The 24,043-nt window shown below is 39.5% G+C and overlaps 1 protein-coding gene across 1 annotated transcript in view; it reads right to left on the bottom strand.

Moving 5' to 3' along the window:
• The window catches only part of PASD1 (PAS domain containing repressor 1), a 105,532-nt gene extending 87,297 nt beyond the window's left edge, over nt 1–18,235 (bottom strand). Inside the window, exons 1-6 of the mRNA XM_088834322.1 lie at nt 18,204–18,235; nt 16,667–16,788; nt 12,869–12,942; nt 10,649–10,738; nt 1,034–1,133; nt 282–395 (exon numbers count right to left, since the gene is read on the bottom strand). Of these exons, the coding sequence (XP_088690448.1) occupies nt 282–395; nt 1,034–1,133; nt 10,649–10,738; nt 12,869–12,942; nt 16,667–16,788; nt 18,204–18,235 (532 nt within the window). The remainder of the gene's footprint in view (nt 1–281; nt 396–1,033; nt 1,134–10,648; nt 10,739–12,868; nt 12,943–16,666; nt 16,789–18,203) is intronic.
• Nucleotides 18,236–24,043: the final 5,808 nt, after the last annotated feature.

The raw sequence follows: 24,043 nt of genomic DNA, 5'->3' as shown, positions 1-24,043 counted from the left end.
CAATAAACTCCTTAGGTTATGTTTAAGCAATAATTTCCTTGTTTTTTGTAGAAGGAAAGAGCCATCCTTATCACCTCAGTCTACCATGTTACCATATGACCTCACCTTGTAAATTTTGCTGTAACTTTTTAAAGTCTAATTAATGTTTGTGGTCCACCAAAACCTGTGATCACAGGGGTAGCAGAAAGAGTGCCAAATGTAGAAGGGCATTTATATTACCAATGAAGGGCTGCATAACTCATGAATTTCATATAAATAAGATTAAAATCTCTATTGATTACCATTAGAAACATCTTTCAGAGTCAGAATGACTTTAACATATTCATAAGCAGAGGTGTTACTGGATTCAGCATCTCCTCTTTTGAAATGACAGCAAAAGTCAATATGCTTTCCCACTAAAAAAAAACACACAATGGACACAAAACAATTTTACATTTGTATTTAAATATATTCTGAAGGATTATTTCCTATGACTATTGTCTTAGACTAGATTTTTAAAATATTATTTTCTTTTCATGAATATTAGCACTTGCATAGCTATCTATGTTGTATCTATAGAGTGGTTCAGTTCAGTTCAGTCGCTCAGTCGTGTCCAACTCTTTGCAACCCCAGGGACTGCAGCATGCCAGGCCTCCCTGTCCATCACCAACTCCTGGAGTTTACTCAAACTCATGTCCATTGAGTCGGTGATGCCATTCAACCATCTCATCCTCTGTCATCCCCTTCTCCTCCTGACTTCAATCTTTCCTCTACCCCTATAGAGCGGGGTATCACCTAAAACATAATTTACATAATACTAATGCAATTATACAAAAGCTGAAAAACTCAAGGTTCATGATAAAGAACAAGATTTAATAGTGGAGAAAGTTTAATAGTAAAAATAAAATTTGCAAAATTATAGTAAGTTAAATTAATATGTGATCGGCAGCTATATTGGCTCTAATGTCTTTGTTTTTGTTATTCCTTTAAGTAATTGTTATCTGTCTCATAAAATCTAAGCATTTACTTTTTGAAAAAAAAAAGAAATCTGTACCTGAACTTGACACAGAAATTCTGAAAGCCATCTTTGAAAATACTTCATTTTTCTCGTCATCAGGCAGAAGGCTTAAGAAGCTTTTACCCACGATGTCATTCTCAAGAGGGAAAGAGGGAATCAATTTTGTTATATGCATTACTGGCATTTAATTTCTCTGTCTCCTTACCTCCATTAAGCTTATCACCTGCCCCACCTCAGCCATCTTATAGTCAGACCTGTTAAACTTCTAAAGTCTCAATTCACATTGATCCATTCTATGACCATCACCTCCTACCTTCCCAGTGTGTTTATGCAAGTATTTGTTTATTTGGCTGTGCTGGGTCTTAATTGTGGTATGTGGGATCTTCGATCTTCCTTCCATCATGACAGGCCCCCTGCATTGGGAGCTCAAAGTCTTAGCCAGTGAACCACCAGGAAAGTCCCTCAAAAGTATTTTAAATAGCATCAATTCCCTGACATTCTCTTCCTGTCTTTTTGTATACCACTTATCACTACCTGACATCATAGTCACATGTATAAAGTATACAATATAAAATAAAATAATAGGGTCCTTCAATAAAATATAACTTGCATTAATAAGAGAAACCTTGACTGTCTTACTTACTGCTATATCCTCAACACCTAAAACACAGTCTGGCATGAGTGAGCACCAAGAGATATTAGTTGGATGAATGAATATTGATGTACCATGTAGTTGAAATGTGGTGACATGAGTTAACTGAATATCAGATATTAAGTAAAGAGTTTTTAATGTGATAGAAACAAAATAATAAGCAAAGTACTCTTTGTAGTTTAATGATGGCTTTGGGTGATGAACTACAAATTGAAATGATTTTAACTGATTAATATTAATAATCTACAGTCAAAACTCAGCAATATATTTTTATGGTCCATTTGTAGAAGCCAGCCTACTAATTGGCCAATGCTCAAACTAGTCCATCTATCTTGTCTCAATCAAGAAAAATCTTGGCTCAATTCAGGGCAGAAATATATTACCCTAGTTTAGCAAAGAAAACATGAATAAGCAATAGGTTTTGACAATGAAAGTCACACAGTAAGAAACTGACTTCTCAAAAGAAAAGGGTATTTTTATTTCAACTTAACTTTTTCAATGAAAATACTTTATTGATTTAGTTATAAAATACACTTTAGGTACCAAACCAAGTTATCTCTGATCAGTAGAGACCACTCATTCATTCCTTCACCCAACACCTGATTAACAATTGCTCCATGCCAGAACATTGTACTAGGTACATTCAAACAAACTAGCTCACATAATCAGATTCCTTGTTAGAAGAAGAACTCTCCTCTATTGAATTCATGAGGAAATGGAGGCTTGTCCATTTATGGAAAGGAAAGAAGTTCAGAGATGAGATTCACACCTAGCTCCACCCAACTACAAATTCATTGTTCCTTCCACTACACCACAGCTACCTTGAGTCCAATCGGCGGATTTGCTACTGGGCCAGCTTCTGCATTTTGGATATTTTACATGAAGTAACTTTTTTTTTTTTTTTTTTGCTGAAACCTATGATAGTTTAAAAAGATGAACCTGACATGTTTATTCTAAATTTCAATGAACACAGAGTTCAGTAGGGAAGACAACACATGCACAATTACGATGCAAAGTATACAATAATAGGTTGGTTTCATTTCAGCCCCTGAAATAATAAATAATACCCCAACAAGAGGTACAAAGTACTAAGGCTCACCAGTTCTTTCATTGGTAGAAGAAAGTATAGCATTGTCACCTAAAAGAATTCGAAGTTGATAGGGTCCACATGGGGTCTCACTCACCTGGGCACCTCTGGAATTCAGCAGCATGTCTCTTTGGTATGCTGCTGCCCCGCCACCCTCAAGGGGCAAAGGTGGGAGGTGGGGGGAAATACAGCATTACCAAAAGCAAACAGCAGGGGTACACCAGCAACTGACACTTGGGGCATACACCCAACAACCTCACAGATCACATGCTTCCTCCCCAAACAATCATAACGCCCTACAGAGCAAAGGAAATCCCTCTCCTCCAATATATGGATGATCTTCTCCTTTATAGTCCTTGGCTTACACACTCTCAACACCACACTATACAACTCCTTAATTTTCTAGCTGATAGAGGTTATCCAGTATCTACCACAAAGGTTCAGCTTTCTCTTCCTAGAATCACCTATCTTGGAGTCCTTTTAACACCAACAAAAAGATGCATTACTACTAATAGAAAGTCCCTTAGATCTACCCTGCTGCTGCAACTGCTGCTAAGTCACTTCATTCGTGTCCGACTCTGTGTGACCCCATAGACGGCAGCCCACCAGGCTCCCCCGTCCCTGGGATTCTCCAGGCAAGAACACTGGAGTGGGTTGCCATTTCCTTCTCCAATGTGTGAAAGTGAAAAGTGAAAGTGAAGGCGCTCAGTTGTGTCAGACTAGTAGCGACCCCATGGACTGCAGCCCACCAGGCTCCCCTGTCCATGCGATTTTCTAGGCAAGAGTACTGGAGTGGCTTGCCATTGCCTTCTCCGTATATCTACCCTACCACTCCCTATATCAAGTGCTACAAAATATTTTAGTGCTCAGTCTGGTTCTTGCATTTTTGTATTGTTATCTTATTTTATAGGTTGTCAGCCCCTCCGCTAATCTCCCCTTCCTCTCTGCCATCTTATCCTGACCTAACGCCCAGAACAGGTGGAAACAGGATGACACCATTTAAAGGCAGGGAAGAGCCAAAGTACAGATTTGGTTCCAGCTTTCAGGTGCTAACTTCCTACTGTGCAGGGCACGATGGCATAACATTGTCTGCTTGTACCCCTTGTTCCCAGTGTACAGGATCTTTGCACACGTGTCTGAATCATCGAGGGGTTTCCTCTGCTCTGCAGGGCATTATGTATCGTTTGGGGAGGAAGCATGTGATCTGTGAGGTTGTTGGGTGTATGCTCCAAGTGTCAGTTGCTGGTGTACCCCTGCTGTTTGCTTTTGGTAATGCTGTATTTTCCCTCAGCTCCCACCTGTGGCCCCCTGAGGGTTCAGGGCAGCAACATATCAGAGAGACATGCTGCTGAATTCCAGAGGCACCTAGGTGGATGAGACCCCTTGTGGACCCTATCAAAAGTGAGCAGTTTTTTGATCATGCACATTCTCTTGGATGGAAATAGCAGCCGTAAGTTACTTATTAACTACCTTCTTTAAGGAAGGTGACAGTGACAATGCATGCTTGAGCATGCTCAGTTGCTAAGCTGTGTCCAACTCTTTGCAACCCCATGGACTGCAGCACATGAGTCCTCTGTTCTCCACTGTCTCCTGGAGCTTGCTCAAATTCATGTCCATTGAGTTGGTGATGCCATCCAACCATCTCATCCTCTGTCATCCCCTTCTCCTTTTGCCTTCAGTCTTTCCCATCATTAGGGTCTTTTCCAATGAGTCAGTTCTTCGCATCAGCTTCAGCTTCAGCATCAGTTCCTCCAAAGAATATCAGGGTTGATTTCCTTCAGGATTGAATGGTTTGATCTCCTTGCTGTCCAAGGGACTCTCAAGAGTCTTCTCCAGCATCACAGTTTGAAAGTGTCAATTCTTCGGCACTCAGCCTTCTTTATGATCCAACTCTCATATCCATACATGACTACTGGAAAATCCATAGCTTTGACTAAGTGAACTTTTATTAGCAAAGTGATGTCTCTGCTTTTGAATATGCTGAATAGGTTTTGAATAGGTTTGTCATGGTTTCCCAAGTGGCACTAGTGGTGAAGAACTCACCTGCTAATGCAGGAGACATGGGTTCAATCCCTGGCTTAGGAAGATCCCCTGGAAAAAGGGTTGATGGAGTGAACCCACTTCAGTATTCTTGCCTGGGAAACCCCATAGTCAGAGGAGCCTGGCGGGCTACAGTCCATGGGGTCACAAAGAGTTTGTTATGACTGAAGCAACTTAGCAAAGCAAAAAAAAAGTTTGTCATAGCTTTTCTTCCAAGGAGCAAGCGCCTTTTAATTTCATGGCTGCAGTCACCATCTGCAGTGATTCTGGAGCTCAAGAAAATGAAACTAGTCACTGTATCCAATTTTTCCCCATCTATTTGCCATGAAGTGATGGGACCAGAGGCCATGATCTTCGTTTGTTGAATGCTGAGTTTCAAGCCAGCTTTTTCACGCTCCTCTTTCACCTTCATTTAGAGGCTCTTTAGTTCCTCTTTGCTTTCTGCCTAATCTAGGGTGGTGTCATCTGCATATCTGAGGTTATTGATATTTCTCCTGTCAGTCTTGATTCCAGCTTTTGCTTTATCCAGCCTGGCATTTCGCATGATGTACTCTGCACAGAAGTTAAATAATCAGGGTAACAATATACAGCCTTAATGTATTCCTTTCCCAATTTGGAACCAATCTGTTGTTCCATGTCCAGTTCTAACTGTTGCTTCTTGACCTGTATACAGGTTTCTCAAGAAGCAGATAAGGTGGTCTGGTATTACCATCTCTTTAAGAATTTTCCACAATTTGTTGTGATCCACACAGTCAAAGGCTTCATCCACATAGTCAGTGAAGCAGAAGTAGATGTTTTCCTGGAATCCCCTTGCTTTTTCTATGATTCAACAGATGGTGTCAATTTGATCTATGGTTCCTCTGCTTTTTCTAAATCCAGCTTGAACATCTGGAAGTTCTTGGTTCACATACTGTTGATGCACAGCTTGGAGAATTTTGAGCCTTACCTTGCTAGCATGTGAAATGAGTACAATTGTACGGTAGTTTGAACATTCTTTGGCATTGCCCTTCTTTGGAATTGGAATGAAAACTGACCTTTTCCAGTCCTGTGGCCATTGCAGTTTTCCAAATTTACTGGCATATTGAGTGCAACACTTTAACAGCATCATCTTTTAGGATTTGAAATAGCTCAGCTGGAATTCCATCATCTCCACTAGCTTTGTTCATAGTGATGCTTCTTAAGGCCCACTTAACTTTACACTCTAGGATGTCTGGCTCTAGGTGAGTGATCACACCATCATGGTTATCTGGGTCATTAAGACCTTTTTTTGTATAGTTCTTCTGTGTGTTCTTGCCACCTCTTCTTAAAATCTTCTGCTTCTGGAAGGCCCATACCATTTCTATCCTTTATTGTGTCCATCTTTGCACGAAATGTTACCTTGGTATCTCTAATTTTCTTGAAGAGATCTCTGCTGCTGCTAAGTCGCTTCAGTCATGTCCGACTCTGTGTGACCCCATAAACAGCAGCCCTCTAGGCTCCTCTGTCCCTGGGACTCTCCAGGCAAGAATACTGGAGTGGGCTGCCATTTCCTTCTCCAATGCATGAAAGTGAAAAGTGAAAGTGAAGTCACTCAGTCGTGCCCAACTCTTAGCAACCTCATGGACTGCAGTCCACCAGGCTCCTCTGTCCATGGGATTTTCCAGGCAAGAGTACTGGAGTGGGTTGACATTGCCTTCTCCAGAAGAGATCTCTGGTCTTTCCCATTCTATTGTTTTCCTCTATTTCTTTGCATTGTTCACTTAAGAAGGCTTTCTTATCTCTCCTTGCTATTCTGAACTCTGCATTCAGATAGGTATATCTTTTCTTTTCTCCTTTGCCTTTCACTTCTATTCTTTTCTCAGCTATTTGTAAGGCCTCCTCAGACAACCATTTTTGCCTTTTCACATTTCTTTTTCTTGGGGATGGTTTTGATCACTGGTTCCTATACAAGGTTACGAACCTCCATCCATAGTGCCAGAAGAACTATGGATCTAATCCCTTGAATCTATTCATCACTTCCACTGTACAATCATAAGGGGTTTGATTTAGGTCATACCTGAATGGTCTAGAGGTTTTCCATACTTTCTTCAATTTAAGTCTGAATTTTGCAATAAGAAGTTCATGATCTGAGTCACAGTCAGCTCCATGTCTTGTTTTTGCTAATTGTATTGAGCTTCTCCATTTTTGGCTGCAAAGAATATGATCAATCCCATTTTAGTTTTGACCATCTGGCAATGTCCATGTGTAGAGTTGTCTCTTGTGCTAGAGTGGTATTTTTTGTAAAGTTCTTCTCTGTATTCTTGACACCTCTTCTTAATCTCTTCTGCTTCTTTTAGGTCCTTGCCATTTCTGTCCTACCCTCATAGCCTGTTCTTAATACAAGAGCCAGAGTGATTCTGATAAACGTTAGATTTAGATAATTTCCTGCATCAGCTCCAAATGGCTTCTCCCCATCTCTGAGGAAAAGGCAAAGTCATTACAGTGGCCCTAAACCAGGTGACCTCTGTTACTGCTCTGACCTCATCATCTCCTACAACTTTTCTTCTTCCTCACAGCACTCCAGTCCCAGTGGCCTCTTTATGATAGCTTTTCATACCAAGTATACTCCTGCCTTAGTGTCTTTTCACTTGCATTTGCTTCTGTTTGGAACACACTTTCTGCATGACTCACATACTCATCCTGTTCTAGTACCTGTCTAAATGTCACCTGATCACGCACGCCTTCACTAACCACACCATGTGTAATATCCCACTTCCAGTCACTCCCTGGGTAATACTGTCCCCTACTGACAGATGAGAAATGAAAGCTCATGTAGTTAGTGACTGAGAGTTAAATTTTAATCTCTAGATTATTTGACTCCAAAGACCAAGTTCTTTCCACCTCACCATCCTATCGGCTTGGAGTTGCCCAATAGACAGAGGTTCAGTTAAGAAGCTCAGTCATGTCCGACTCTGCGACCTCATGGACTGCAATACACCAGGCTTCCCTGTCCATCACCAACTCCTGGAGCTTGCTCAAACTCATGTCCATCCAGTTAGTGATGCCATCCAATCATCTCATCCTCTTTCACCCCTTCTCATCCTGCCTTCAATCTTTCCCAGCATTAGGGTCTTTTCCAATGTGCCAGTTCTTCGCATCAGGTGGCCAAAGTATTGGAGCTTCAGCATCAGTCCTTCCAATGAATATTCAGGACTAATTTCCTTTAGGATTGACTGGTTGGATCTCTTGCAGTCCAAGGGACTCTCAAGTGTCTTCTCCAAAACCACATTTCAACAGCATCAATTCCTCGGCACTCAGCTTTCTTTATGGTTCAACTCTCACATCCATACATGACTACTGGAAAAACCACAGCTTTGGTTTTTAATGAAAACCAAAAGATGGACCTTTGATTTTTAATGAAATTGTAGATTCCTAGAGCTGGGCAGATGCTCCAGAAATGGTTTGGTCTCCATATTTATATGAGATGGGTGATTTATAAAATGAAATTTTAAATCAAAGCTTGGGAAGAAATCACATGCTGTTAAAAACAAGAGTTAGGATTTAAACAGAAGTGTGAAAATGTGTCCCAGGTATGGTCCTTTTCAACCCTGTTTTAAAATAATATGGTCTTCCTTTGTGGCTCAGCTGGTAAAGAATCCTCCTGCAAGGCAGGAGATCTGGGTTTGATCCCTGGGTTGGGAATATCCCCTGGAGAAGGGGAAGGCTACCCACTCTAGTATTCTGGCCTAGAGAATTCCATGGACTGTATAGTCCATGGGGTCACAAAGAGTTGGACACGACTGAGTGACTTTCACTTTCACTGAAAAGAATATATAAATTCATTTCCATTTAATGTTTATGTACAGAGTAATAGTTATAGCTTTAAGTACACCAAACTAAGATTACCACGTACCTGGTTTAAGATGAGCAGTTCAAACCCATGTCCCAGACACCTCTACCTTAGAGTGACTCTGTGCGTGTGTGTCTGTTACCTCAAATGTTGCATGGTGAAAGAGTCTCTTAAGAGTGAAAGCTCTGAACCAAAATGCATAAAGAATCAAGGATAATAGTATAAAAATCCTCATAGGAGGATCCTCACGAAAAGTCACTGGTCTCAGTCAATGGCCAATTGGCTTTAAGTAATATTAAATATTACAAGAATTTGGGTAGTTTCTGGTCTTCACTATAACAAACTTTAATGAATGATGTATTACATTCACATTCTTTCTTTTAATGTACATTTAATAAGACCATTCTCCTTCTACAATAAGACTCCTCTAAAGTCCAAGGCAATGGATATCTCTAATGCTATGCATGCTAATTTGCTTCAGTCGTGTCCGACTCTTTGGGACCCCATGGACAGCAGCCCACCAGGCTCCTCTGTCCACGGAAATCTCCAGGCAGGAATACTGGAGTGCATTGCCATCTCCTTCTCCAGGAATATTTCTAATATTTGCATTTTATTCAGCTGTTTTGGGATCCTATAAATATAAGCTGAATTTGGAAATGTAACTTGCTTTCTAAAAGAAAGGAAGAGAATGAGGAGTTCAAAAATGGATACAGGTATCTTTAAATAAAGACAAAAGAGGAGAAAAGCTCTCTGCGTTCCGAAGTGGGCCATAGAACATGCTGGCTGTAACAGTATAACTAGTGGAATAAGCATGTAATCCTCTTTGAACTTAACTAAAGAATAATTTAACAAAAATTCTATTAATGTGCGTGGTTCAAACTTGAGTGCTACAGGTCTCTGGGTGAGGGTGTGTCAAGTTCTTCAGACAATTCTGTGGAGTGAGGAATGTGCAATGAAAACAACAATCCATATATGATTAATACAATCCGTCAAGTGACAGAGATTTGGGAGTGGTGGTAGTTGTGGATGTATGCTCCTTTTCACACACAGACATGCATGCAATATGAAGGTTTGCAGTCCTTTCATGTTTAAGTGATATATGTGGTGGGTGTACAACATGAAGATCCAGAAAAAAAGATTAGGAAATCATATATTCTAAGTCAGTGGTGCTGGGAAGATTGTAGAAAGCTCTCCTGAGAGGGATATAGTGACACCAAAGGACTCAGGAAGAGCTGACTATTTTGAACATCTGATACTCTGACTATAATGCATGTGAGTGTCTCTCCAGCAATATGTACAACATTGCTAAACTAGGCAATCATTTATTTTTTCTCCCCAAATTAGATCACGGCTCGTTCTTCAACATAAAGAAACAAAACGCAAATCAGACCTGGAAATGGATGTCACGAGCTAGCATGACCAAATCATGACATTCATTGTTTAATCAGTATGTGGTAGACTCAAATGTACAAAATCAGACACATCCATCTGGTTGAGGGCTGCCTGGCAAAGCAGTCACCTTGGGGACCATCACCTTCAAGGGCAGTTTACAAACCACACACCAGTGCACACCCAGGGTTTCATTACCTTATATCAGAGTTTGTTTTTTATAGCTTTAAAACTGAAACCAATGGAGAGGACAATAAAACAGGTGCACATTTTGACAACACTAACAATGGCTTCTCTGATGCGTTGTATGCTGCTAAAAACAAATAATGAACCTCTATGCTGCTGCTACTGCTGCTAAGTCACTTCAGTCGTGTCCGACTCTGTGCGACCCCATAGACGGAAGCCCACCAGGCTCCCCTGTCCCTGGGATTCTCCAGGCAAGAACACTGGAGTGGGTTGCCATTTCCTTCTCCAATGTGTGAAAGTGAAAAGTGAAAGTGAAGTCGCTCAGTCGTGTCCGACCCTTAGCGACCCCACGGACTGCAGCCTACCAGGCTCCTCCGTCCATGGGATTTTCTAGGCAAGAGTACTGGTGTGGCTTGCCATTGCCTTCTCCAGAATGAACCCTTATACAACAAAGCAAATGATCCTTTTCCAAAAACTGAGAGAACTTACAGGTAAATGGCCAAGAAGTGAAGTGATTCTATGGGCCACGGAAATTATCACTCCATCTGTGCTCACTATTATCATAAATCCATCCAATGACTAATGAAAAGAGAATAATAATGTAATTAAATAGTGGAACAATAATAAAATTATAGCTTAATTTCTAAATGCATAAATAATTATAATCACACACTGAAAATGTATTGTGGTCCTTAAATATCAATAAAGCAAGCCCAGAATTAATTAAAATTCCATTATTCTGCCTCATATACAGAATCTACTTAACCTTAAGCATGAGATGTTTATCAAATGATGTCTTACTTAGACAAACACATTTCAGTGTACACCCAATTAACACAAAACTCTCCAACACAAGGTAGGAAGATTCATTTCCATGTGTTGGTTATTTCACACTTAATTCAAAATTAATTCCAAAAACAGTAAGAATATTTTGGAGGGCATTTCCATTTGTAATTAGTTTAGTCATCTATTTATAAATATGACAATTGCCTTCACTTTCCTGCTATATAATGGAATAGATATCCAGACAAATGCCTCCTCGTAAAGAACACCTAAAATGATGGATAAAATATATAAAACAGGGAGAAGCTTATGGTAAAGTATGGGAAACAATCGGATACAGAAATGACTAGAACACGAGAAGTCAGAGGATATCAAAGCTTGCATATGCCTTGGGAGCATCTATGCAACATTGATGGCATAGAGCCGGAGGACGGAAAACAGAGCTTGTACCCACACAAAGTGGGGGTTGAAATCAAAGACTCCCATATCAAGCCAGGAAAGGAACACTCTCAGCAGACAAAATAGAAAGATCTTATCCAACAAAGAAAGCCCAGGAACTCACAACCTGCCTATCTTGCCTCAGCCTCAGCTCGGGCTAGAAAAGGAAAAGAAGAACTGGTTTCCTCTGGGAATTGCAAACAGAAGCCCACTCACACTACCTACCTGTGTAACCCTCAACACCCCAAGCCTATTATTTACTTTCAAATGGTTCTGACCCCAAATATCTAGGAAAAATAAATTGAGAATGATTTTAAAACCAGGGCTCAAAGAATGTAGATAAATTTCCAAATAACATAAGTTTGTCATAAATGATTAACAAACACAGGAAAAACATGAAACATGAACAAGAGGCAGTGTAAAGAATAAAATGCAGAATTAGATTTAAAACTGCAGATATGAGAAATATCAGAGATAGAATATAAAATAAGTAAAATAAGTATGCTTAAAAGCAACTATACTGCAATAAAAATTAATAAATATATATATATATACCAAAAACATGCTTAATATACTTAAATAAATCGTAAAAGGGTATTGAAAATATAGTGAAGGAACAGGAGACTCCTAACTGACTAGGCATATGTGAAAATTAATCAAATTGTCTAGAAATGATATCATCAAAATAAAAGCTCAATATGTAGGTCAAATAGCAAGTTAGAGCATAGGTGGAAAGATAATTTCTGAACTGGAAGACAAAGCTGAAGAAATGACTCAGATGCAACACAAGGAGATGAAGGAATGGAAGATAAGAGAAATGAAATGACACAGAGAAGAGCGGGAAAGTGTACTAGACATTTTACACATGTTCATTTTACTCTCATAGCCACTCTGTGAAACAGATATTGTACAGAGAAAGAAGTCAGAGCTGAGAGATGGCAATTCTCTCAAGGATGCATAACAAGTAAATGATAAAGGCACAGTTCATATCCCTATCTATCTGACTCAAAGGATTGTGGTCATTCGGGCTTTAGTCTGTGGTCTTTGAACTCAGTGAAACCTACCAGTTCCTTTGGAAGTAGAAACCATGAACATCTCATGTCCTTGAGGAAAAAAAAGTAAGGAATGAAAAGGCTTAATCTGTAGAATCTAACAACCTGTGTTGAATGAATCTACCAGATAATTAATTAACTTGCCACTAAACCATGCAAACACTTGTTCGTTTTTGTTGTCACTGGAGATCGGTGGGTTCAGTTGGCATAAGAAACATCCAGGCGGCCTGCTAGACATGAAGGCTCCTGGCCCTACCAAGATAGAGACTTCAGTTCAAACAGTTTAAGGTGGGTCTCAGGAATCTGTGTTTTTACCAAGTTCCCTAGGTAATTCTGAAGGTAGAATCCCCTTGCCACACTTTGAAAAATAGCATTCTGTATCTTTTACTGCATGCATTCTACATATAAAGCAATCAGAGAACAAACTCCCTCTTACTTGTAGTGTCTTCTGGAGAAAATCTTCATAGCTTTGAAATGATGGAGTCCAATTCAGTATCTCTATAGACGTTTTTATAAGGAAGAAAAGATAAAAAACGGTCGCATTAAAATGATTAGCTTATGGGTATTAGATTTTTCAAAGTTATAATTAATTTTATAGAAAAGATTCTCATGAGAAAATGTTGAGTGCTAATGAAGAAACTGAAGTAGACTAACTAATTGCTTATAAGCTATCATCAACAAAGAAGTGTTCGGAATTGAAAAAGACCTTGAAGATCATCCATCTCAATTTCTACTGTATGCAGGATGATCTTTCTAACAACGTTATGACCTTCAACTCCCAGTTCTTTCCCTTTCTTGACTTCTTTAAGTCTTCCAAATTCTACCCAAACCCAATATTCACAATATACCAGATAATGTACAGGCTGTTGAATGCTCCAGGTGTATTAAGACACTGAAAATGTCCTCAGTCCCTGGCTAAAATACAGAATTCCATGACTGTTTCATCAAATTAAGTTTTTAGCAAAGGTCCTCAACTAGAAAATCCTTAAACTGTATCTTGTAATTTTCCAAAGCTGCGGACACTCTTCTGTCTCCCATACCCCCTTCTCCATGCTTCAAGGTTTTCTGGTTTTCCCAATGAACAGTTTCAGCTCCTGAACTAACTCAGAGCCTCTGTTATCAACATCCACCCTGCTTCACCTCCCCTAATCCCACCTGTTCCACTGACTTCACTAACCCGGGGACCTCAATCTCAAACACAGCCCTCGAATCTCCAGTTATTTGAATGTATGTCCATAAACGTTTGTTTCTTCTCCTCACAAAAATGGTGAGGAGACCCATAAAACTGTAATGCCTACTCAAAATGTTAAATCCCTTGACAAAGACAAATCTGACAGCAGCACTTGCTCTCTTGGTTGGCTGGGGTCTCAGATCCTTTTCTATGAGTAGATAAGAAGGGGCTCAGGCATGAGCAGAAGAGCTCCTGAACCCTCACTTAAGAGGGGATGAGAAGAGGATGTGTAACTACGTGGGAAGGAGGAATAATATGAAACATAAACCATGCTGGTTGCACAACCGCCTCACAATCAGTGTTCCTGATCCCTGTCCCAGCCTGGAAACTGAATTCTGGTCACAACTTCCCCAACTCAGAAAACAAACCATGCCCCTTTCCCATGGCTGATTTCTCAGGTCACTTCCCCACTGACTTTCAGGTCTACCTAGTGACTTTCATATCCTATATGGCCTACAAACAAATACAAAAGACAAAGGACAGTTCATATATTTCCAGAAAATAAAACCTATGCATTTTATAAAACAACCATAAAGGCCTTTTCTACATTACTATATTACCCATGAATGTGTCCTTGTTTTGTTTCTAGGGTAGGCACCATATACAATTCTTCACTAAAACCCCAGTGTCCAGCATAGTACTTAACTCACAATAGGAACTTGGCAAGTCTTGTTAAGCTGAACCTCATTCATTCATTTATTTAACTACCATGTACTGGGTTCCTACTACATATCCTACTCTGTTTTAGAGGCTAATGATAGAGCACGAACAAGACAAATACAGTGACCATTCTTTTGAATCTTACAGACCGGTGGGGAAGGTAGACAGATAAGCAACATATGGACCAAGGAATTGGTCGTTGCATATACCTTGAAGTACAATAATTTCAACTGGGTGCCCAGGGAAAGCCTTGCTGAGAAAGTAAAAAAATGGCAGGAAGAGAGCCATGTGAAAATCCGGGAGCAAGGAGAGCATCTCAGGCAGAGGAAGCAGTAAATACAAAGGGAGACAGGAAATATTTGGGCCAACTTAAATAACAGGAGGTCAGAGGGACTAGTGTAGGGTGACCAAGGGATAGAGCAGTAGGAAATGAAGTCTGAGAGACAGGCAGGACCAGATTATGTAGTGAACGTGAGGGAGCCAGCATTGTTTCGAGTGGAACAGCATGTGCTCTCAAGCAGAAGAGTGACATACGGTTTTTTTCCTAATATTTTTATTAGAAAATATATGTTTCTATGTTTCGTTGAGGCAAACATGAACGAGTTCCCCGACCAGGGGCCCCTGCATCTAGAGCACTGGGTCCCAACCACTGAACCACCAGGGAAGTCCCTTGATATATATTTTTAAAAGATCATTATGGCTGTTTATGAAAAGTAGGTCAAACTAGGGAGCAAGAGTGAAGCAAGGGACCCTCGCTGGAAAGCGTGTTCAAATGGAATAGATGGTGGTGGCCTGGATTAGGTTGGTCCACCAAGGCTATGGAAGTGGCAGAGTGAATGGATTTGAGATATACTTTAGAAGCAAAGCTAAAAGGATTTGCTGATGGATTGGTGGACGACACAAGAATGACAGCTGGAGTTTATTTTGAGCTGCTAGAAGAATGGTGGTACTTTTACTGAGACTGGGAAAATCAAGGCTGGGAGTGTGAGAGGAATCAAGAGGTTCTGAATGGCGATGTTACCTTTCCTGTTAGACATCCAAGCAGAGAAGTCACAGAGGAAACTCTCTTGCTGATTTAATAATGAGTATGATTCTCAAGTATGGAGGTAAGGGAGGAGGTTCGAGCTGCAGATAGATTTTAAAAGTGGGAGGCACTGACATCCAAGTAGCCCTTCAAATTAAGGGACTGGATGAGATTACGTGGGAGAATGACTGTAGAAAGAGAAGACAAAAGATCCTAGGACTGAGCCCTAGGGCACATCCATGATTCAAAGTTGAAAAGGGAAACAGGGTATGGGAGAAAGAGAGAGAGACGGAATGGCCAATGAGTAAGGAGAGAAACCAGAATCCAGTTACCCAGGTATCCTGGAAGCTGAGAGAAAAATGCTTCAAGAAGGAGGGAGTGGTCACCTGTCCAATGTTTCTGAAACATCATGAAAGATGTGGATAGTTAAGGGACCAAAGACCTCAGCAATGTGGAGGCCACTGCTATTCCTGACAGAAGTAGTTGTCCTGGAGTTGGGGGAGCTCCAGGCTCAGCGAAGTGGGTTGAGAAAGGATGGGGCACGAGGAAGTGAACACAGGGTCGATACAATCGTTTTGAGAAGTTTTGTTGTGAAGGGGACACAGAAATAGGGCAACAGCTGAAGGTATCATGGGGCCAGAAAAAAATATTTTTAAGGTAAGAGAGATCTTCTACAGCATGATTACATGCTTATGAGCATAACCTGCTCAGATGTTTTGAGTTAAATATACTTAAATATTACAGGTACAATTTGACACCCTTGGGGCCCAGTTTCCCTTAGCAACATTTACATATGCCTTCAAGTGCCTAAGATACAGAAATTTGCACTACTGTTGCCCAGAATACTTCTACTAATTCTCATTTCCTTATTCCACTTTTGCATGAACCTCAATAATGCTTTTAGCATCGAGCATAAGAAAATTATAAATGGAGAGAAACTAAATATCTACATAATAGAAGTTGCTTCGGGAGATCATCTCGTCACTGCTGCTGCTGCTGCTGTTACTATTTAGTCACTCAGTCATGTCCAACTCTTTGTGACCCCATGCACTATAGCCTGCCAGGCTCCTCTGTCCATACTGGAGTGGGTTACCATTTCCTTCTCCAGGGGATCTTCCCAACCCAGGGATCGAACCAGCATCTCCAGCATTGGCAGGCAGATTCTTCACCACTGAGTCACCAGGGAAGCCCCATCTCGTCATTAATCCCACACAATGATGTTTGGGGTAAAGGGAGACTTCCAGTTGTCCCACCCATAGCTAATTTTCAGTATAGCTAAGCTCAGCTGAAACCTGTCTTTTGCGAAAGAGCGGAAATACCCTGTGATTTTTCCTCTTTGTTTTTCTTCCGAGGATAGCTGTGCCTGTGCAAAAAAGCACGTAGTTTTCTGAGGACAGAATTGATGTGCTCCTTTTTCTCTTCTTCAGACAAATCTTTATATCTAATTGATAAAAGACAAAGAAGGTTATTCGTAGGGTATATGCATGCTAAGTCGCTTTAGTTGTGTCTGACTCTTTGCAGCCCTGTGGACTGTAACCCGTCAGGCTCCTCTGTCCATGGGATTCTCCAGGCAAGAATACTGAAGTGGGTTGCCCCGCTCTCCTCTAGGGGATCTTCCCACCCCAGGGATCGAACCCGTGTCTCTTACGTCTCCTGCATTAGCAGGCAGGTTCTTTATTACTAGTACCACCTGGGAAGCCCATAATAAGGGTAGGACCGAGAATTCAGATGATGGAACAATGGATGGGGAGAAATAAGGAGAGAGAAAGGAAGATGTTATTGTCAACATCTGGGCAAAATCTGGTCCTTTGATAACTCATATAACAAAACAGTCAACACTAAAATAAGCATATGAAAGCCAATCTCATGTCCCTCAGACTCTGAGGCTGTTGAGGGTAGGTTGGGACCATATCTGCTTCTACATTTTCCATAGCAAAGCCCACGCAGTGTTTTGCACAGTGGCCTATGAATTATATCAAATAAGCCCAAATTAATTTGAATATAACAGTGGCTCTTTGTTCTACCATATAATCTTACCTGCTTTTTCAGAGTACTTCTGATTAAAGAAAACTGTTTTTAAATCACCTCTAATTACTGAAGAGGCTTTCTTGAAGCCAATGCTCCATCTCACAGAGAAAGTTGAGCACTGAAATGCTAATTGAGGTTTTAATTTTTAACTTTAAAAAAACACAGACCATTCTGAAAAATTCTGACAAAAACCTTTTGACCAGTAGGATGGAATTTACTTTAGATTCTTGAACTGGAAAAATAACGTTATTCACCTTCTCAAATGTATATGAATTTCAATTCTAGGCAAGCCAAGGCCCCCAAGCAGACTTTTCAACTGATCAGGGAGTATAAAGCGTTTATTCAGTGTCAGCTCTGAGCAACCACTGTGCAAGGCACGGAGGACACAGTTCAATGAGGGAGGCTGTCAGGACATAGAGAGTGTGCATGCATGCTCAGTCACTCAGTTGTGTCTAACTCTTGCGACTCCATGGGCTGTAGCCCACCAGGCTCCTCTGTCCGTGGGATTCTCCAGGCAAGAATACTGGAGTGTGTTGCCGTTTCCTACTCCAGGGGACCTTCCCAACCCAGGAATTGAACCTGAGTCTCAGTCTCCTGCATTTGCAGGGAGGTTCTTTACCACCAGCACCACCTGGGAAGCCCATAGGAAGCCTACAAAGTATTATAATACAATTAGGGTGAGGCATATGAAGTACCCACCAGACAGGTCAAATTTCTCTGAGTTATTCAAGTTTCCCAGAGGAAGGAGAATTTTGCAAGATGTGAAACAGGAAGGGAGGACAGGGGAGAGGTCTTTGAGGAAAATATCAGTCAATTAGGAATTCATACCGCCTCAATTTTCTTCCATCACCTTCATCCATTTTGCAGTGATGTAACAAAGAATCCTGAAATCAAAGTGGAGCCACATTTTACTAAGAAATCAGTCTATGATGAATCACTTAAAGTGATAAGATTAATCAAAATTCTCAATTTCCCTTGAGGAATGCCTACTCCTTTTAATGAGAATTAAGCATCTGTAGATGCTAAAGACTTGCTTTATTTTGTGATCCCGAATGAATGTTTGCCACAATAATACTACAAATGAATGTACTTGGAAAAAGTTGCAAAAACACTGTGAAGTTACACAACTTAGTCCCAAAGTCAGGTATTTGTTGGTTTAATTCTGTACCCTTAGATTCCTTTAACTTCCGCTGATTTCATGAAACAAAGACAGAGAAACAAAAACAGATGTGGATTGAAAACTTCATACCTAGCCACTATATCACGCCACAATAGACAAAAGCCTGCACTTATCATTTATATCACAGAATATCATTGATATCCTCAGCATAGAAGAATGACCTTGACAACACCAGAAGTCTCTGCTTTGAGTTGTATAATTAGACTCACACATCACCTCAAGGTTGAAACCTCATAGATAGAAGTCAATGGCATTCAAATACATATGCATTAAACAAGAAGGCACTGTTAAAATATAGCAAACATCTTCTAAATGCTCTCAAGAAAATAAGAGAAAGCTCAGGTGTCAAACCCTGGGCAGATTCTGAGAACAAGCTGGTTAGTTCACCAACCTGTGCTGCTGGGGAGATGACGAAGCATAACTTACATCCCTCACATCTAGCAGAGTGCTGGGAAAAGACTGAAAAAATGAACAGAGCTTTCAGATGGGATAACATCAGGCAATCTAAAATATAGGTAACTAGATTCCTAGAAGGGAGAGAAAAAGTAATATTTGGATAATGGTCAATTGTTCCCATACTGGATGAAAAGCATAAATTCATATATTCTTGAAGCTCAATGAATCCAAGAACTAAACACCATGAAAAGCTTACCAAGGCACATCATAAACAAACTGCTGAAAAGCAACTGCAAAGAGAAAATCTTAAAAGCAAACAGAAATAAAAGATACATTTAATACAGAGTGGGGAAGAATGTCCTCTGTCTGACTTCTCATCAGAATAACTCAAGCCAAGAGAAAATGAAACATCTTTAAAGTTCTCGGGGCAAACAAATCAACTTAGAATTTTATATCCATTAAGAATGAACCCTTCAAAGAAATTGAAGGTAAAATAAAGACACCTCCAGATGAACAAAAAATAGAAGAAGTCAAGGCCAACATACTAGCACTATCAGAAATGTTAAGGGAAGGACTTCAAATAGAAGGAAAAGGATGCCAGATGGAAAGATACATCTACATAAAGAAATGAAAAGAACTGGAAATAATATGTACATGAGTAAATATAATATTTGCATCTTCTTTTTCTTTAAAATATAACTGAAATAAAAGCAAGGAACTGTAAGGTTTATAATACATATTGATATCAAATCTATTACAATAATAATACAAAAGACAGGAGGGTAGAAAGCAAAAATCTACTGTTATGAGGTTCTTACATTATACATGAAGTGGCACAATATTAATTCACATCAGACAGTAATAAATTAAAGATGTATACTATAAACTGCCTAGGGAGAATGGCATTGAAACATGTATATTATCATATGTGAAATGAATCACCAGTTCAGGGTCGATGCATATTACAGGATGCTCAGGGCTGGTATGCGGGGATGATCCAGAGGGAGGATAAGGGGAGGAGGGAGGTGGAAAGAGGGTTCGGGAAGGGGAACTCATGTACACCCGGGGCGCATTCATGTCAATGTATGGCAAAACCAACCAATATAATATTGTGAAATAATTAGACTCCAATAAAAAAAATAAATTAAAAAAATAAACTGCCTAGAGCAACAAATAAAGCACACATGAGATATAGATTATAAGTCAAATGAGATAAAATGGAATATTAATTACTCATTTCATCCAGAAGCAGGAAAAGAAGGCAAAGAAAACAAAGATCAAATGGGACAAACAGAAAACATATAGAAAAATGGTAGACTTAAATCTCACTGTATTAATAATTATGTTAACTGTCAGTGGACTAAAGGCACAAATACAAAGCCTAGGAGTGTCAAAACTGGGGACAAAAGTAAGACCAAACTATCTTGTCTACAGGATACTCACTTGAATTATAAAGTCACAGCATATAAGTAAAATAACAGAAATATATATACTATGTAATCCTAATGATATAAAGATTAAGTGGTTAATTAATATTAAAGACTCTAGGTAAGGAATAATCTTAGAGAAAAAGAGGGACATTTCATTATGATAAAGGAGTCAATCAAGAAGGTAAAACAATCCTAAACAGGTATACTCCTAATTACAAAGTTTGAAAATGAAGTAACGGCTAAAAGGAGGGATAAACAAACCCACAATTACATCTGGTGAGTTCAAACACTCCTCTATCAGTAATTAATGGACCAAATAAAGAGAAAAGAAGTAAGGATACTGGAGACTTACTAGCCTGCCAACAGACTTGGCAGAGTACTGCACCAAGCAACTGTAGAACCCACGCTTAACATTCTAACTGTCATGATGATTCAAAATGTACTGGACCATGAGACCACTTTCAGTGAATTTAAATCATTAAAGGCATACAGACTATGTTCTCTGATGAAAACAGAATTAAATTAGAAATCAATAATAAACAGATAAATCTGTGGAAAACCCCCAAAGATTTGGAAATTAAATAACATCCCTGTAAATCATTTCTGAATCAAAGAATAAACCTTTGGAAAAGGTTTAAACACAGAAAATCAGACAGTATTTCTAACTGGATTATAATGAATATTAATGTTAAATTCAAAAATATTCAATAACCTAATGTAATTTATTAAAATTGCATTATATGTATTTATGGTGTTATATAGTTCCATCAAAAAATGCCAAATCTCTATAATTACTCAAATCAATTTTTCGTATTCTTAAATAACACATGATTCTTCATATATACAGTAAAGGAAATGATACAGTGTTAGGACCTAATTCAACAAAATGTGCAAAATTATTACACAAAAATAATGTCTTTATTGATTAATATAAAAATATCTAAATAAATAGAAAGATATATCATATCCCTGGACAATAATTTTCATACATTTATCAGATCTCCCCAACTAATCTACAAATTAACTCTGATCAAAACTCAGTATATTTTTGTTTGGGTTTGGTTTTCTATATAACTTCACAAGTTAATTACAGAATTCCCATCAATATCAACAAGTCAGAAATAGCTACAATAATTTTGAAGAATAAAAATGTACAAAGATGTGTTCTACTAGACATCAAGACTTCTTGCAAAGCTACATACCTTTGAGGTAAATAGATAAGGGTACAAAGCATCAGACAGAAGAGACCCATTAGGAACAGTTCCATGCATAAATAGAAATTTGATTTGTGACAAAAAATCATTATAATTTTGAAATTTCTACTAAATCTCTTAGGATTATACAGTGAAAGTCAGAAATAGATACAAGGGGTTAGATCTGACACAGTGCCTGAAGAACTATGGACAGAGGTCCGTGACATTGTGCAGAAGGCAGGGATCAAGAGCATCCACAAGAAAAAGAAATGCAAAAAGGCAAAATGTTTGTCTGAGAAGTCCTTAAAAAGAGCTGTGAAAAGAAGAGCGGTGAAAGGCAAAGGAGAAAAGGAAAGATATACCCATTTGAATGCAGAGTTCCAAAGAATATCAAGGAGAGATAAGAAAGCCTTCCTCAGTGATCAGTGCAAAGAAATAGAGGAAAACAATAGAATGGGAAAGACTAAAGATCTCTTCGTGAAAATTAGAGATATCTAGGGAACATTTCATGCAAAGATTGGCTCAGTAAAGGACAGAAATGGTATGGACCTAACAGAAGCAGAAGATATGAAGAAGAGGAGGCAAGAATACACAGAAGAACTATACAGAAAAGATCTTCACAACCCAGATAATTACAATGGTGTGATCATTCACCTGGGGCCAGACATTCAGGAATGCGAAGTCAAGTGGGCCTTAGGAAACATCACTGTGAACAAAGCTAGTGGAGGTGATGGAATTCCAGTTGAGCTATTTCAAATCCTGAAAGATGATGCTGCGAAAGTGCTGCACTCAATATGCCAGCAAATTTGGAAAACTCAGCAGTGGCCACAGGACTGGAAAAAGTCAGTTTTCATTACAATCCCAAAGAAAGCCAATGCCAAAGAATGCTCAAACTACCACACAATTGTAACTCACAAGCTATTTAAGTAATGCTCAAAATTCTCCAAGCCAGGCTTCAACAATATGTGAATTGTGAACTTCCAGATGTTCAAGATGGATTTAGAAAAGACAGAGGAACCAGAGATCAAATTGCCAACATCCAATGGATCATCAAAAAAGCAAGAGAGTGCCAGAAAAACATTTACTTCTGCCTTATTGACTATGCCAAAGCCTTTGACTGTGTGAATCACCACAAACTGTGGAAAGTTCTTCAAGAGATGGGAATACCAGACCACCTGACTTGAGAAACCTGTATGCAGGTCAGAAAGCAAGAGTTAGAACTGGACATGGAACAATGGACTGGTTCCAAATAGGGAAAGGAGTACATCAAGGTTGTATATTGTCACCCTGTTATTTAACTTATATGTAAAGTACATCATGAGAAACACTGAGCTGGATGAAGCACAAGCTGGAATCAAGATTGCAGGGAGAAATATCAATAACCTCAGATATGCAGATGACACCACCCTTATGGCAGAAAGTGAAGAGGAACAAAAGAGCCTCTTGATGAAAGTGAAAGAGGAGAGTGAAAAATTTCGCTTAAAACTCAACACTCAGAAAACTAAGATCATGGCATCTGGTCCCATCACTTCATGGCAAATAGATGGGGAAACAGTGACAGATTTTATTTTCTGGACTTCAAAATCACTGCAGATGGTGACTGCAGCCATGAAATTAAAAGACGTTTGTTCCTGGGAAGAAAAGTTATGACCAACCTAGACAGCATATTAAAAACCAGAGACATTACTTTGCCAACCAAGGTTCATCTAGTCAAAGCTATGGTTTTTCCAGTAGTCATGTATATGGATGTGACAGTTGAACTATAAAGAAAGCTGAGCACTGAAGAATTGATGCTTTTGAACTGTGGTGTTGGAGAAGACTCTTGACAGTCCCTTGGACTGCAAGGAGATCCAACCAGTCCATCCTAAAGGAAATCAGTCCTGAATTTTCATTGGAAGGACTGATGCTGAAGCTGAAACTCCAATGCTTTGCCCACCTGATGCGAAGAACTGACTCATTTGAAAAGACCCTGCTGCTGGGAAAGATTGAAGGTAGGAGGAGAAGGGGGCAACAGAGGATGGGGTGGTTGGATGGCATCACCAACTCAATGGACATGAGTTTGAGTAAACTCCAGGAGTTGGTGATGGACAGGGAGGCCTGGCGTGCTGCAGTCCATGGGGTCGCAAAGAGTTGGACAAGTCTGAGTGGCTGAACTGATTTGAACTGAACTGAACTGAACTATAGAGTATGTGTGTATGTGTGTTTTCATATAGCCCTTTCTATATATTGGGGCAACAAAGTTTGTTTGCAAGCTATTTAAATACATGAGTCTAAAAATTTAAATAAATAAAAATACTTCAATAACAGAATAGTTGGTTGACTTACCTGGCAGTCCAGTGGTTAAGACTCTGCCAAAATAAATAAATACATACATAAAACAGTCATGCTTTATATGTCTTTGTTATTTCCAACAGCAACCAGCTCCACACAGAGAAGACACTCAAAACACACCATTAAATTTTCCTGCCA

Source organism: Moschus berezovskii, chromosome X (assembly GCF_049115385.1).
Source record: "Moschus berezovskii isolate FMDL1 chromosome X, NW_MosBer_1.0, whole genome shotgun sequence".
Taxonomy (NCBI): Eukaryota; Metazoa; Chordata; class Mammalia; order Artiodactyla; family Moschidae; genus Moschus; species Moschus berezovskii.
This window is presented reverse-complemented; position numbering and strand designations above follow the sequence as displayed.